Raw genomic sequence first — 17,924 nt, 5'->3', positions numbered from 1 at the left:
GTATGTGTTTTATCCAGGAACTAAACGATCAAAGGCAGAGTAGAAATTCTGGGTTGAGATTAAATGATTTCTACAACATTTTAGTGCTGAACATAGGACAAAAATCTCACTCCAAAATTAATTAACTTACATTCCCAAGTGGTAAACACACATTGTCCCTTTAAGATTAGGAGGCAGGAGAATTGGTTTCTTTTTTTTTTTTTTTTTTTTTTCTTGTTTCAAGTTTATTTGTAAAAACAGCATAGGACACTGGTCATCTGCAATAATGTGTAGGCGGGTGTGTCATGGCAGTCTGTCCGTCTGTCTTCACTTTGGCAGGGGCCTTTTCTACGGAGCCTTCACAGGGGCCTGGGCACCTTTGGGAGCCTGAGCTGGAGCCGAAGCCTGGGCCTTAGCTGGAGCTGTGGCCTCTGCCTTGGTTTGAACCTTGGGCTTTGGTTGGCAGAGCCTACGACCCTTGGCCATGTAGCTTCGAATCTTCTTCCCAAGCTTGGGGTGAGCGATGAAAGCCAAACGGCTGAGTTTGCGGCTGGGGCCCTTTGGCATCTTGGGCTTGATGACCTCAGGCTTCACAAGGGCCTTGATGGCCTTTGTGCGTGCACTCACGGCCTTTGCATTGTTGGCCTGCATCTTCTTCAGGCCTTTCTTATTGTGCTTCTTGGCAAAATGCATGTTCCTCAGGAACTTGGGATCAACCCCCTTAAGAGATTCGTATCTTTGTGACCGGGGTTTCTTGATGCCATTCCTGTGCCATTTGCGGGACTGGTTGTGGGTGGTGTGGTTCTTGGACTTGGCCATGTCTGCACGGTAACCCGCGGCTCCCGCAGCGCGGAGAATTGGTTTCTTAGGAAAGATGCACAGCTTTTCTCCAAGCCAAGCAGAGTACAGGACTATGACAAAAGACATGCTAATTTGGTGCACCAGATTCTGAAGTTCATATTTTAAGACACAGCTGCATTCCCCAAACCAAACCAAACAATGAAGTGGGAGGCTCAAACTTTAGCCTGAGGTGTTCTCACAAGCTGCTCTACATTTCCTTGGAGATACATCAGAATCATGCAGATATGACAGTCTCCTTCTGAGCAACGAAGCAGGTGAAGAAAGTCCTGAGCTCAGAGGGCAGAAAGCAAGGCTTCAGGCCTTCCACAACCAAAAACATTATAGAGAATAAAATAATTTAAGATGTCAGTGCTACCTTAAGCAAGTGGTTTCTTTCAATATAAGCTCTACTGAAATATTGGGACTGCTTAGCCTAGCGTATGACATATATGTTGGTCTGAAAATAGACTTATACAGTAAATAGAAAGGAATTTAAATGAATTAAATATAGGAAAGAATATTAATTCAACTTAATATTAATTAATTAAATAATTAATTAAATAATAATTTAAGTATATTTATCTATAGAGATATTAATCTCCATAGAAGGTAGAATTTATGTCAGATGCAACATTCTGTGGTTGTCAGATGGCTTAAGTTGTTTCATAATTACTTTTTTATCAATCCTACTCTCACTAATTGCTTGATTTATTTATATATTTTATATATTTGTAAAACAATTGTATACATTAATACATGCTTAATTATGGGCTGTCAATAACTAGTATATAAATATCCATTTGTAATGGTGTCTCTACATTTATTCTTTCTTTTTTTTTTTTTTTTTTTTTAATGATGATTAAATGTCTTTATTGTCCACCTCATACATCCTTTACAACCATGATGTAATATACTAATGGTGTGGCAGGTTTTTCTAAGTATACCATTTTTGTAGTGATTTATTCATTTATAACACTTAAAAATAAATGATAACAATGGAGTTTAAAGAACATGCTGCTTCTTATAAGTAACTGATAATAAACATTCTTCAAGCTTGGATTCTTAGTTGTTGCTGGAAAAACCAAGGGAGAATGGTCCAGGGTTTGTCTCAGAAGGCAGACACCATGGGACTGAAGAGAAGGCACAGTGCCAAAGTGTGCTGCCGGCTCTTCTGGAGGACCTGAGCTGAGATTGTAGGGACCTCTCTCAGCTTCCAATCACCTGGAACTAAAGGTACAGGTTACCTCTCACCTTCTCCAGGTCTCTCTGGGGCTCAAACACATGGGCGCATAACCAAACATATACGTATTAAAAACTACATTAAATCCAAATAAGCAAACATGTACATTCAATTATATTCAGTAGATTGATAGGTAGATAGATAGATAGATAGATAGATAGATAGATAGATAGATAGAGATAGATAGTGAGATAATCAGGTATGTTAAAAACCAAAACATTTCTGTGATTCTAGCCACATTGATGCCCATTCCTATGTGTTCTGCTATCGCAATGGGGGTCCTTGAAGTAGATCTAATGTTGCCAGTATCTGAAATTTTTGTGAGATGCCAGTTGATTTACTTATTTATTTTTATTTTAAAAAACAAAAATAAACATACAATTTTTCAGCATTTTAGCACAAAAGTATACAAATACATTTTTAATGTTGTAATTACGTATTTGTGAGTACATATACATACACAGATATATATATATGTAATAATAGCAAATGAAAAGAGGCTATTAATTTGAGGGGATAGGAGAGAGACTAGGAGGGTCTGTAGGGAGAGAATGGATGTGATACAGTTCTATTTTAATTAAAATATATTCTGGTTTTTTTTTCTTGAACTTTACACAGTCTGTAAGTTGTTTCTGGGGTGTTCAGAGCTTTCTGGGGTTAGCATCCCACTATCAGTGGCTGCATATTATGTCTGTTCTTTTGTGAATGGGTTATCTCACTCAGGATGATATTCTCTAGATGCATCCATTTTCTTAAGAATTTCATTAAGTCATTGTTTCTGATAGCTGAGTAGTACTCCATTGTTTAAATGTACCACAATTTTTGTGTCCATTCATCTACTGAAGGACATCTGGGTTCTTTCTAGCTTCTGGCTATTATAAACAGAGCTGCAATGAACATTTTGGTGCATGTATTTTTGTTTTTTAAATTTACTTTCTCCAGATTTGATTAAGCATTGAACACAGTCATTTTATTACCTTTGTGAATATGTCTATTTCACTTATTTAAATTTATTGTTTTAAATGTAAATCCTTGACAAATAGAAGAGCAAACTTAAGTAATGGCATACCGTGCCCTGTGAGCACAGGTTTCCCTTGGCAGGTCAGCCTGCCATACTTCTTGATTGTAGGCTAGGATTGCCGTTCATTTCATTCACTCTCAAACTACAACCATAAGAAATATTGTAGCCTATCTAGAATATGTATACAGGCTAAAACAATAAAATAAATATCTTGTTTGTTTGTGCTATTGATTTATTTTAAAAATGTGTATTCACATCTTCAATATTTCTTCTGTCTACAGTCTTTGCCATCCCCCTTTTGTATTACAATATTATACACATACACACATACATGAACATGCATACACACAGAGCAGGATTCAATAACTGTTCTATAAGCTTTGCTTGTTCTATTACATTTGTGAAAAATGCTTTAGCCTTACTTAAGTTTAGGGGTTTTTTTAATGTCTAAAAATGTTGCCCTGGTTCTTTCTATATTTTTGTTGTTGTTCATTTCTTTGTATTTCCACATCTCTCTTTTTGTTACCAATCCATTTAATCCTATGATCTTCACTAAAGATTTTAAATATTCATTTTGTTTATAACTATTATTTGCATTCATAATGGTAGAATACATGCCACTTCTTACATTGTACAAATCTTCAGACTCTGACTTTTCTTTTATCATCCCCCACAGTGCTGTTTAAAGCCATGTGTATTAGGTTGAAGGAAGTGACAGTCCTTCACTGAGATGAACATTTTTGCTTTGACTGCGAGTGGGGGTTGTTTAATATCAGTTGCAGTTAACATGGCTTCATCATGTCCAGATCTACCCTCCTTGTTTGTATCCTCTGGGTGTGCTGTATCTGTGAGAGCTTTGCAGCTCTTCCCACTGTTATCTACTGATCAGACTCTGGGGTCACTGAAATATCCCCATACTGTTTAAGAAAAGGGGAATAATGCATTGCCTTCTCAGTACTAAGTTTATTGACCCTTGAGTATCTTGGGAGCATACTCTTAACAACTTTTACAATAAAGAGTTGTGTCTAGAAGCTACTATCTACCTTTTCCAGAGTACTCATAATCTATTTCTCTTCTCCAAGGGAGACAAGAAGGTTGAATGTGGCTAGCATGGGAGAAATTTTTTTTCAGATGAAATGAGGTTTTGAATAGTACAGAAAGTAGTTTTTTCTTTTTCTTCGTTTGGTATTTGACTATCCTTATCATATATCCTTAGCATTTATTGAAGCATAAAATTTCAGAACTATAAGAACAAGTAATTGGTTTACTCAAATTAGCTTTAAAAACAATGAATCATATTCTGTTATACCAACTCCACAATGCAATGTTGAACATTACAGAGAAGTATTCAGTAATTGTATATCTCTCCAGAACTATTTTTCTAACTAGTATTTTTATAAGTAATGAAATAATTTACACTGTAAATATACTGAGAAGAGATTTATTGGACAGTTGTTTTGGTTACCAATTATGCTAAAATCTGACCAACCTTTTAGAGTATCCCAAAGGGATTTATATAAAGGCCATTTTCTTTGATGGCGAAGAGTTTTATATGACAATGAAAAATAAAACAGGTTCATCTTTTATGGAGTAAAAGGTATTTATGAAGTATTATTTTATGAAGGAAAAGGATGTTTAAGGACAATGGTATTATTCATCTTATCTTTCCATTTTAAACGCCCCTATTAGTGCTATCAAAACACCAAAAACAAACAAACAGAGTGCAGAGTTCTCCTACCCTTTTTCTTAACACTTTCATTGCCTTTGTCTTTCCTCCAAGTTATCAAGTCATGTCATTTCAATAGAGCCTGATGTTTTAAACATGTCTTCCATGACCCATGGACATATATTTCTTCTTGATTTTTAAGCAAATAGGCAAGTTTAGGTAATAGGCAAGTTTAATGTGATTCAAGATACTATTTCAAAACTTGATCAATGTAGTGTGGAACTTTGTTATAACGTGTGTCTTAAGCACATGAGAAAAATGGGAGAGGACCACATTTCATATTCAAAGCTTTACTCTGTTGCCTGTAGGTCTTTGTGTGGGGTTGAGGATGGCTTTTCCCATAAAATTTGGCATGCTTGTGGGTGTTTTTTTGTTTTTTTTGTTTTTTTTGTTTTTTTTTTTTTTTTTTTACTTAGCTCACATTTGGGCAACCATGAGACTTTATGGATATAACTTTTGATGTTACTAAAAGACAGAGTCTTACAGCTACCATTAGACCCCATCTTCCACAATATTGTCTAAATGTTAGATGAGTTTTGTTTATGCATCTAATGGGATTGGGCTCCCAAATGCTGCATTATGATTGGTTATGGCTTTCTGTAGTGCCCTTCACCAAATAATGTTTCTTTGCAACATATGAAAACCATTACAGAAAACAAATAATATTAGCTAAATATAACATTCTATCCTTACTTCATATGTATCAGAAAATGCCTAGATCTAAGCACAAAAGATCCAAAAATTAAAGTTTTGTGATTTGTTAAAAATTTATGGGCTGGAGTCATGGCTCACTGGTTAAGAGCACTGACTTCTGTTCCCAAGGTCCTAAGTTCAATTCCTGGTAACTACATGGTAGCTTACAACTGTTTATAAGAGGATCGGATTCCCTATTCTGATGTGTCTGAAGTTAGCTGCAGTGTACTCATATATTAAGTGAATAAATCTAAAAAATTAAAATAAAAGAAATAGTATATTTTGTATAATTTTGACTGTATTTGTAGCTATTTAAGATTGACACCCCACACCAACAACCCTTCCAAAGAATAAATGTAAAATGAGGATGTATTTACCTCATTCATATGTTATAGAAATATTATTTTAAAACTCAGTTCCAGAAAAACCTATACAGAATCTATAGTTTATCCCAGGGTTATTTTCTTAGAAGTTTATAAGAACGACCTATTCTCCTATTTAATGATACAAATGTGGATCTCTGTATATTTTTTCTCTGACAGTCTGAAACTTTTTAGTGAATGTACTGATAGTGATCAGCCATAGTAATAGAAGCAAAAATATATTGCAGATTTTCAGGATCTTTTTCTGTGTATCTCATGAGGCAAGATTGCTAGATCTGAAACTTCATTTCACTTGCTGTCTTTTTATGTGTCTGTAGGCATTTTCCCAGGAAAACATTTCCCAGAAAAACACATCTGCTTATGCCTCAGAGATTAGCTCCATGGATAGGGTTTAAATCAGCCTTTAAATGATAACAGTACTTGCCTTTGGGAACTTACATTTGAAATTTACTTTCAATAAAAGCATGTAAATGAAACAACACTGAAAGTTTATAGAAAAATGTTGGAGTAATCCAAAGAACTTAAATAATGATTTTTTTAAGGATAAGCACTTGTTTTCAATGGCAAGATATTCAAGGATCCATCAGTTTTCCTAAATATGAGCTGTTATTTGCAGATAATGGAACATAGTTCTCTGTGTCACATATACTTTCTCACTTTGTTCTTTGTGTTTGTTTGAGGTTCAGTACATAACTCTCTCTGAGAATGTGTGAGCCTGTGATCCTCTTCCTCCTATTATCTGAGTGCCAAAATTACAGAGATATGCTACCACTTGGCAATTGTTGAAGATAGCATTTTGTTTTGGCAGATCAAAACCAGTGTTCCAAGCCTTATAGGCAAGTGCTGCAATATTCAGCAACAATGAGCTTCAGCCATGTGGGCTTGGCCTCTTATAATCCATATTTTTGCATTCATAAATATTTGTTATAGTACTGTGAGAAAGTGATAAGGAAAATGATTAATTTTGCTTTAAAACATGCACACACATATACACAGGATCACACACAGGCATACATGCTAGCATGGTAAGTGTGCTAACATGCATGAGCATGCAAACACAAACACACACACATACACAGAGGCACACACACACTCACACTCATGCATGCTCCTCCTCATAGGGCTCTCTCTCTCTCTCTCTCTCTCTCTCTCACACACACACACACACAAACACAAAATATGTTAATAGTGCCCCACAAAGTTCTTATATCCTTTTAGGTCAATACCATTATATTTAGATATTAAAAATCTTTTTTATACAATATGTATATATATTAAAATGTTACATAAACTTTATTAATGTGAAATTGTGTGTCTTTATATACAAGCTAGAATCTTAATTAATAAAATTCACATAAACATACAATCTTTCTAAACAAGTTATAGTACTTTGCATTTGAAGCTCTGCTTTTATGGAAAGTGACAGCAACAACAATGGCATCCTGACACTGGCTACACAGACACTGTTACCCTCCCAGCCGGTAAGGCGACAATGTAGAGGAATAGGGGCATAATGTATTTTTTTCCTCATCATCACACAAAATGTGAAAATTGATTAATAATACTTGGTATACTTTGTTATTATGGTGTGCTGCTGTGAATATACTTGGCCCATGAGAAGTGACTTGGCATTGTTGGAAGAAGTATGTCATTGTGTAGGTAGGCTTTGAGGCCTTCTGCTCACACTCTGTGTACTGTGGATGAGATTTTCTCAGCAGTCTGTAAAAGAGACTCTTCTGCTTCCTTTCAGATCTAGTTGTAGAACTCTCAGCTCCTCCTCTTGCCTGCATGCTACTATGCTTCCCACCATGATGATAATGGACTGAACCTCTGAAATTGTAAGCCAGCCCAAACGGAATGGTTTTCATTATAAGAGTTGCTTTGGTCATGGTGTCTCTTCACAGCAAAGGGAATTCTAACATACATGGTTTACTCCTGATGATGCTTTTAAACAAATTTGGAGACAATGCTGTGATTTTCTGCCAGTTATTATTGACAGCTCCTGGAGTGTGGTGCATACTTGTCCACATTCGTAAATGTCTTTGAAAACAGCTGCATGGAATAAGGGCTAATTTTATCCTAAAACTCAACAGCTATCTACTGATGGTTAAAGAAATGTGTATAATGAACTAAACTGGAACTATGTGCTTTGAAGATCAAAGGAATATTGATATTAGTATTACTCAAGTAGTTATCTTTTAGATGCTACTTAGAACACTGTTATTATAGGTGAGTGAAGTAAAAATATATTAATTTGAAAAATAGAATGTCCAAGTAAGAAGTATATTTACGCAATGATACCACCATTATTCTGTGAGGTAACAGAAGACTTCCCTCTAGTAAAATTAGGGCTTGTTTCACAGAAGGGAATCACTGCCTGGTACTCTAAGACTGGTTCATAATCTGTGACTGGGAAGAATATAGGCAAAGCCAGGAGCTTACTACTATTGTTTTTCTAAACTGACATAGAAGCAAGCTGACTTTTGGCCTATATTTATATCCATTAAAAAAATCCTCTAAGCCTTAATCAGGGAAGCTGCTTTCTAAAGAGAATGGAGATGAACTCAGCATCTGGAGCTTAAAGGAAATGACAGTTAAAGACTCAGCTCCTAGCATTTATATGACCCTCTCTAAGGAGAAGAGGAAGCAAGAAGATAAGAGCCAGAATATAGGCATAATGGCTTTGATAGACCACCATTTAGTCATAACACACAATTGCAACTATGGAATCACAGTTGCCATGGTTACTTTCACTCCATCAGTACAAGAATGTAAGACGCATCAATAATCTATATTACTGGAGGATTGAGGATGGAGAAGGGACTCATTGCACCATTAATTTATTGCTGAAATGTCAGCTATGGATAGACTCTATCCAGGGGAGTAATAATCCTTGTATTTAGCTATGTTTCCACTGTGGCATCTACAAGACTTCAGTGGAAAACTCCAAACTCATAGGCACACAGTAAGGTTCTTTAAACTTAGTGGCATACAAAAGAAGGCAAAATAGAGATGAATGTGAGAAAGAGATTTCTGGGAAAGAGGAACATAGGAAAAGATAAAATTAAGATAAGAGAGCATGGGTGGTAAATGTAATAAATATGTATAAAAATATCAAAACTCAATTAAAAATGAAAAAGCCCCTGTTATAGCACAATACTTTCTATACCTATTTCATAACATTTTTCAGTGTATTGTGAAGTCATATTGAAGTAAATGTATCTACTCTCATTGTCTGTACAATTTCCTTTTGAAACTTACAATTTAACTCAATCACTTTATAGCTGCTATTTTCAACTGTGATTTGTACTAGGTTTCATGGTGTTTCAGAAACTTGTACCATATATAGACTGTAGCATCTTACAGCGCCTTAATCTATGTACTTTAAAGCACTACATTTAGACACAAGCAAACTTAAAGTTACTACTTTTAGTGAACTGGGAGTTATATAGAACACATTTCTTATCCCTTTAACCCTCTTTATCTATCCGATTGAGTCTTTGTGCTAAGTCTAGTCTCTTAGATGAATAGTATTTGTAAGGGGTACCATTTAACATTATATTTCACAGTGGTTTGATCAAACACAAAAACCAATCTTATTGTTCATCAGATATGATATGCATGTCCTTTATTTCAGGGATTTTAAACTTTAGCATTTGATGTCGTTATGTATCCAAAATGTAACATTTGCTATTCTATTTAGTTCCATACCTGATATTAAAATACTTGCTTGCCCTAGTTTGAAGATTTACATCCTATAATTGGTTATGAATATGCTTTTTATATAAATATTTTCAAATTTGCAGTATATTTTGGGATTTATGTATATAATTAATCACAATTAACTTTCAATAATTTTTATATTCATTATTGATTATATAACAATAGAGGAACAAGATTCATTCTTGCTTAAACATCATGATGTTTTAAGGTTTGCATGAATTATCTTATTTATATCTGGCTTCAAATTGCCCCTCCTTTTTATCTCATCTTTTCTATGTTTTTCTTTTTCTTTTCCTTTCCTTTTTTTTTTTTTTTTTTTTTTTTTTTGCAGAAGGACACATAACCTGTGATATAGCAAAATAATTTGCCTTAAGCAGGGTTCTCTAGAGTCACAGAATTTATGCAATGTTTCCATATATTAGGGTAATTTATTGTGATGACTTACAATCTATAGTCCAACTAACCAAACAATGGGTAGCTATAGATGGAAAGCCCATGAATCTAACAGTTGCCCAGTCTCACAAGGCTAGTTGTTTAACTGGTCTTCTGTAGAAGTAGGTTCTAACAGATGTGCTGGCTTGTAAATGCAAGCAGTGGAAGAGTGAATCTTTTTTCTTCCAAAGTCTTTATGTAGGGCTCCAGCAGAAGGTGAGGCCCAAATTAATTGTGTATACCACCACACCTGGATCTGGGACTTGCCTTGTCCTAGGTTGACCTTGATCTCAGAGATCCCTTTGCTTCAGTCTTGTGGGATTAAATACATGTACTACTTTGCCTTGGCCTAAGGATTTTGTGGACACTATGTGCCGAGATCCTGGTCAGAAAATTGTGTCTTCCAGTCTTAAGATCTGAATCACAAGTGGAACCTCCAATTCCAGATTTTAGTTCATTGCAGACATAGTCAGATTGAAAACCAGGAATAGACATTACAACATCCATCTGAAAATACTTTCTTAAGGCTTTGATTCTTTGTGTGCTCTACTTATAAATATAAGTAAGAGTAACGGCCTGATACTGAAACAGCAAGTATCTAATGCATTGTAGGTACCTGTTGAATATCAGGTTTTCTTCCATGAATCTCTATGTGTTAGCTGTGAAGTGCGATTATCACCAATGCTCCATTATATATATATATATATATATATATATATATATATATATATATATATAATATTTATAGATAAACAATCTTTAATGGTATATGTTAAAATCATCCAAATCTCAGTATAATCTCAATTTTATGCCTTGATAGCATTAAACTTTGAAAGTTTTGCATGAAATTTAAACTTCACAAATGAAAATAGGTCCAGTGTTTTAGGTTTTAATCTAATACTTTTAAATATATGAAGTAAACCACAAGAGTCTTCTGGAGAATTCTGTGTATTGAAAGAAATATAAGAATAAGTGACATGAGAATTGAGTCTATTCTTGATGAACTATAGTTCCACAGGATAAATTGAGAAGGCTGTCCAAGGAAACATTTTCATTGTTTTTTTCTGGAACTTGAAAAGAATGAGAAGCCACAGTATGAAAATGAGTACTTCAAGTGATATAACTCTAGCCATTAACATAGTACACTTTGAACAGAAAACAGAAAAAAAATTTGCATCTCTAATAAAGTAGCAAAACAAATATAAGCTCAAAATAGCTGTTGTAAATTAATAGTAGCAACTGCCCTAACGTTGTCTCTATTACATTATTTTAGTCATAATAAGGATCTACTACACTCATCGCTCTGACAGAGTCTGAATTTGTATTTTACCATATCTATCTATCTATCTATCTATCTATCTATCTATCTATCTCTATCTATCTATCTATCTATCTATCTATCTATCTCTATCTATCTATCTATCTATCTATCTATCTATCTATCTATCTATCTATCTATCTATATATATATATATATATATCACTTTAATCACATCTGATTTTGTTGCCCTTTTAGGTACAAAGAAGAATATGGCATGTGTGATCTTGTAGCATTTGTATGTTATTCTATTCTCATGACAGTTTCATTTCAGTACATCAGTCACCAGGAGCAAGCCATTTTTAGGGATTCTCGGACAATGTCTAAACTTTCCTTTTTAAAAAATGTCAAATTTTAATAGAGTTTAACACTTGCCAGTTGATAAGCGTATTTAATATTTTTGCAAAAGTTGTATTTAGCTGCTTCTTTTATACTTGAGAACACTGCATTATGTATAAACTCAAAGGCCTACAGCATTTACATGGATCAGCTCATTTGCAAACCTCCCAGAAATACAGCTGAACATATGGGAGAATACACAAAATATCCCAAGTCAAGTGGTACAAAATGTGCAGCAGAGAAATGGGGGCGGACTTAGTTGGAAGCTGTGCCACATTGATGTGGGCCTACATAACTGAGTACCATGGAATGCTGCTAAAAATAAGTTAGTACCTTGATATGGTACTTTGTAGCAGATTTTGACCATAGCACAGAATATGTTATAAGGAAAGGACTCTAGGCTTGTTCAGTGCCTAGTCCTGTTAGAAGCATAATGTAAAAGAAAACCTGGGAGGAAAGGGGCTATTTTTCTTTTATGTCTGCATAATACACTCTACATTACCCATGGAAGTCAAACAAAACTCAAGAAAGGCAAGCACATAGAAGCAAGAGCTGAAGCTTACTTTCTCTTCCTGTACTTGCTCACCAAAGCTTGCTCTGCCTGCTTTGATCCACATGCCAGGACCATCTGCCGAGGGACGATACCACCCATAATAGGCTGGACCCTCTCACATCTATCATAATCAAAAAATTTTTATAGAGAATTAGCTACCACGCAATGTAATGGAGGCAAGTCCTCAGGTGATGGGGTTACCTTTTCCCAGCTGACTTTAGGTTTTTGAGGGTGGTAAATCTATCTACCACAAGAAGAGAAATGAAGAAAAAGCAGTAGATGCTTATTTAAATTTAAGTTCACATTTTTAAAAAGTCTTGTACATCAGACAATTGTATAATGTTATCCTCTAGTTTAATTCTTCCAGAAAAAAAACTGAAAAATAGGATGAAACTACCTATCTATCATAGTTTACATGTTGAATGTATCATAAAAACATGTTTTAAAGGGCTATGACAGAATCATACGGAACAGATGAGGATGCTTGTAACTAATCATTGGACTGAACATGGGGACCCCAATGAAGGGACAAGAGAAAGAACAGGAGCTGAAAGGGTCTGCAACCCCATGTGAAGAACAACATTATCAACCAACCAAACCCTCCAGAGCTCCCAGGGACTAAAACACCAACCAATGAGCACACATACAGAGACCCATGGCTGCAGTTGCATATGTAGCAGAGGATAGCTTTGTCTGGCATTAATGGGAGGAGAGACCTTTGGTGGATTGATGGTTCTTTTTTCCAGTGTAGGGGAATGCCATGGTACTGAGGTAGGACAGGGTAATTGGGAGAGGGAGCACCTTCACGGAAGCAAGGGGAGGGGGGTAACATTGGAAATTTAAATAAAGAGAATATCCAATTTAAAAAAAGAAAAAAAATATTTAAAAGAAAAAATCCTTGTCTCTGTAGTGGTGTTTTGTTAATTATTGAAGTTACTCTATAGAAGACACCCTTTAGATAACCCTTAGGTGATCCAGTATACATTCAAAAAGGGGATAGCATACTCATGTTATTTTCTTTCTGTGTTATTATATCCTTATCATGGGCAGATATCAATCTGTAATATATTCCTCACCTTTAACAGGAAGATACCCATCAAAGGCCAAATCATTAGAGACCACCTGTCTATAAATTGGTACATCCCAAAACTATGAGCTCTAAAACCTAGCCTTTTGATATTTATTATTTAAAAGGTTCATTATAATAATGTAAATATTACAACACGCACACACAAATAATTTCTATTGTGACAAATCACGGAACTGGACAGTGATCACAATAGTGGTGTGGCCTTCCTCACTTATGAACTACCTTCTTTACTTTGTATCATTTATATTCGGCATATATATATATATATATATATATATATATATATATATATATATATATATATATATATATATATATCATAATGTTTATGACAAGAGTAAAATATCTAATATTGAAGATTTTTTTTTCTTATTATTAGCAATAGTAGAAAACTGGTTTTTTTAATACACCACCCTACAAGTAAAATTGGGAAGATGGCATTTATTTTACTTTTTAATAATAGAGGGTAACTAAAAAATTATGAAATAATATAAGAAGCTAATGTAAATACAATCTAAGTGTATTTTTATTTATTTATTTATTTTTAACACAAAACTCATGAAAATTTTATTATAAACCACGATATACAACAGATTGGAAGATCTATAAGTAATTACAAGTTCCTGGAAACACACAATCTATCAAAATTGAATTTCAAAGAAATATAATATGTGGACTGACAAATAATTTGTAAAGAGGCTGACTCCACTATGAACCTCAAAGCTAAATTATTTCAAGCATTTAAGAAAATACTGATATCAATGTCATGTACACAAAAATGAAGATCTTCCAGATTTCCAACAGTATCTTATATGTAATAGATATTCTATATCCTTTTTCATATAAATAGTTAATTAATGTGTTTGTATCAAATTCTCCCAACAGTTGAGAAACAAATCACAGTGTCCCAATCTTGTTTTTTTCTCTTACAATTAAAATTTTTGTGGAAAGAAATTTTTTCTCTTTCAACTTTCTTTAAAAAAAGAGAGAAGTGCAGATTTTAAAAGGCTATTTAACATAACACTATATGAATATGTTTTTGTCAGTACTTAATTCTTTTAGAAGTTTGATAGTATGCATTGAATCTACTAGTAACATAGCATAAAGTACATGTAGAACAGAATGTAACACGGAAACAGAGTTTTCTTGGTGTATATAGATTAAACATAATGATTTTTGAATACCAAAAATTGGCCACAAGGCAATTAGATTTAGGATTATTAATGATTTAAGGTCCAGGAGTACCACACTCTGAGAGAATGCTATACACTTATATTTTTTCCTCAGAAGGACAGAGGCTTTCACTTTTTAGCCTTTGTTTTTCTTGAGCTTCATATGGCCTGTGAGTTGTTTCTGGGTATTCAGAGCTATCTGGGGCTAGTATCCAATTATCAGTGACTGCATATTATGTCTGGTCTTTTGTGACTGGGTTACCTAGTTCAAAATGAAATTCTCTACATGCATCTATTTTCCTAGGAATTTCATAAAGACATTGTTTCTGATAGCTGAGTAGTACTCCATTGTGTAAATATACCACATTTTTGTATCCATTCATCTACTGAAGGACATCTGGGTTCTTTCCAGCTTCTGCCTATTATAAATAGAGTTTCTATGAACATTGTGGTGCTTGTGTCTTTGTTGTATGTTGGAGCATCTCTGGGGTATATGCCCAGAAGTGGAATAACTGGGTCTTCAGGTAGGACTATGTTTAATTTTCTGAGAAATTACAAGACTGATTTCCAGAGTAGTTGTACCTGCTTACAACCCCACCAACAGTGGAGGAGTGTTCCTATTTCTCCACATCCTTCCCAGCATCTGCTGTCATCTGAATTTTTGATCTTGGCCAATCTGACTGGTGTGAGGTGGAATCTCAGGGTTGTTTTGATTTGCATTTCCCTGATGGCTAATGATGTCGAGCACTTCCTTAGATGTTTCTTAGCCTTTTGATATTCCTCAATTGAGAACCTCTTGTTTAGCTCTGTACCCCATTTTTAATAGGATTGTTTGATTCTCTGGTGCCTAACTTCTTGAGTTCTTTGTATACCTGGGATATTAGGCCTTTATCTGATGTGTTGTATGTGTCACTTCCAACTAAGTAGACCTCTCGTTACTCACTGTAGAACTATGCTCTCTTGTTCCTCTGTAGCCATCTCTTCCTTTATCAAACAGTCATGAACAATTATCTTCTCATGTTTGCTGCTTTCAGGATGACATAACCTGAAGGAGGTGATCTTATTTAGAGAGTTTATTTATAATGGTTATCTAATTTGGCATGCCTGTAAACTGCCTTTTCTATATCTTGTCCGTAGACATAAATGATAGGCTTCTAGACACAATCCAAGAAGCCTTTCCTTACAATGGACAGTGCTGAAGGCAAAGACTTGTACCTGTCCAAGTTGAGCTACAGGTGTGTGTGTACAGCCCTAAACAAGTCAGAAGCAATACTCATGGTAAGAGTCAGGGAACACTAGAGAAGAGCAGGAAGCATGTAAGGACAGGAAAATAGGATAAGGAATCACAAAACATGATTTCTTATACTCAGTTAGCTACTGTAATCATTAACTCATATCAGCATAGTTAACTGCACTGGGATTACAAATGACTATCCCAATTGCCAGTGAGTCGCAGAAAGGGTATATATATATATATATATATGGCACACAGGTCCTACCTTTGAACTAGTGGCTAGTTAAATAAACTGGGAGACAGAAAATTATGATTTAGATTCACATACTGTTCAGCTCACCATGCTGGATAATTTCAAATTCACCATCTAGAATGGCCCTTAATGGTCTTGGTGGTTTATAAAACTAAAGGAATAGATATTAACATGAGTGGGATGAGGAAGATTAGACAGAGGTGGGGAGAAGGCAGAAGTTGAGAGTAATCAGTGTTTAGAAATTCAAAGCAGGAGTTTGAAGAAAAACTTAGAGGAAAGATGCTTGCTGGCTTATTCCCAGGCATTTTCAAATACCTTTCTAAAACTGTGTTCATTCACTTAGCATAATGGTTTCAAGATTCATAATTCATGTGTGTTACAGCAAATAGTAGAAGTTCTACCTTTTTCAAGATTTAATATTATGTCTCTGTGTTTACATGTCATGATTTCTTAAATTTATTCATCTGTTGGTGATATTTCAATTGTTTCCTATTTTCTGACTACCGAAATGATGACTAACTCATTGTATCTATCTATCTATCTATCTATCTATCTATATATATATATATATATATATATATATATATATATATATTGAAACTTGTATAGTTTTGGTTGCATACACCTAAGGGGAATTGTGGCCTCTGAAGCCAGGTATTATTATTTACAAACATCCTTTGCTTTGTTTTTCTACAGTAGTTTAACACTTATATTTAGAGCAAGGAAATGATTAAATTTCACAATTAATATGAAGGTCATTTGAACTGAGGAAAGCAGTTCAGTAATCCAAAAATATTCCTTAAAGTATCCAAGGCAGAAGTACATGGAGCAAGAGTGATGTGAGAAGTTATTTGAAAACTGATTTGGACTCAAATCGATTTAGAGACTGAGGTCAATTAACGTAAAACAGGTAAATGGCAAGAGGGAGCTGTGTGTCAGCATCTATTTTGTTTTAGATTTTTCTAATAACTGGTTAAGTGTTTGTCAAATGCTCAGTGCCAAATCTTTGTCAGGGAAAATTTATTCAAATTAAAAATATTGATTAAATTTATTACCTGTAGTGTTTTGGAAGTGAACTTTTACTGGGAAGAGAATTGCATTCAGGGCAAATGTGACATTAGTGGCTATTAGCAGAGTCTGTGTGTTAGACAGGGAGGTGACAGAAGAGAAGTGAAAACTGAGGTTTGACCTAAAGGCAGAGAAATCTCCACTCACCTGGCTTCTGAAAGCAGCTGGAAGGAACAGCTTTTAGTCTGTGAATGTCCAGGGTCATATCTATTTCAATGCTATAGTGTAGCAATAATTTAAAATGCTGTCTGATACATCTCATTCTTTACCTTATTTATATAATAAAATAATGATACATCTTATTCTATCCTTGCACGGATAAAAACAAGTGTATATTGGCATTCTATGAGGAATATAACCACTGCAGGGTATTTAAAAATACTGTTCTTTGTTTTAATTCAGGATTCAATGACTGGAAGTGTCATTATCTTATATATGCCTATTATCTGAATACCTTTATAACCATTTATCTGTAAAAGTGAATACTTTGTGATTATATTTTAATTTTATTGCATTTTACTTTTGCTACCTCAGAAATCATGTTTTGCTTTGTCAAAGTGTTATACTTACAATATGTTTTCTGGGTCATATCTATAAAGATAAGAACATCCACTATCGGAACCATGGATTTCCTCCATTTGTAAACCAAGCTAATCAAAGTACACATCTAACCCACAAGGCCTGCACATCAAATCCTCCATTGAAGAATATCCTAAATTCATTGGTATAATCAGTGTTCATGATCTATGTAATATATAATAAAGACAGATAGAGAAAAATCCTAATTACTCACACATATAGTTTAAATTTAAAAACAATTGTGGAAGAAAAACTGTTAAAAATATAGAATCGATCCAGGG

At 34.5% G+C, this 17,924-nt stretch overlaps 1 protein-coding gene across 1 annotated transcript; it reads right to left on the bottom strand.

The window, feature by feature from the left end:
* Positions 1-306: 306 nt before the first annotated feature.
* LOC308437540 (large ribosomal subunit protein eL29-like) lies at positions 307-824 on the bottom strand. The gene has a single exon (XM_080938632.1). The coding sequence runs from the start codon at positions 796-798 to the stop codon at positions 328-330; it is 471 nt and encodes a 156-aa protein (XP_080794758.1). The 5' UTR covers positions 799-824; the 3' UTR covers positions 307-327.
* Between the last annotated feature and the right edge of the window lie 17,100 nt (positions 825-17,924).

The sequence above is a fragment of the Micromys minutus genome (assembly GCF_963924665.1).
Source record: "Micromys minutus genome assembly, chromosome: 26".
NCBI lineage: Eukaryota > Metazoa > Chordata > Mammalia > Rodentia > Muridae > Micromys > Micromys minutus.
This window is presented reverse-complemented; position numbering and strand designations above follow the sequence as displayed.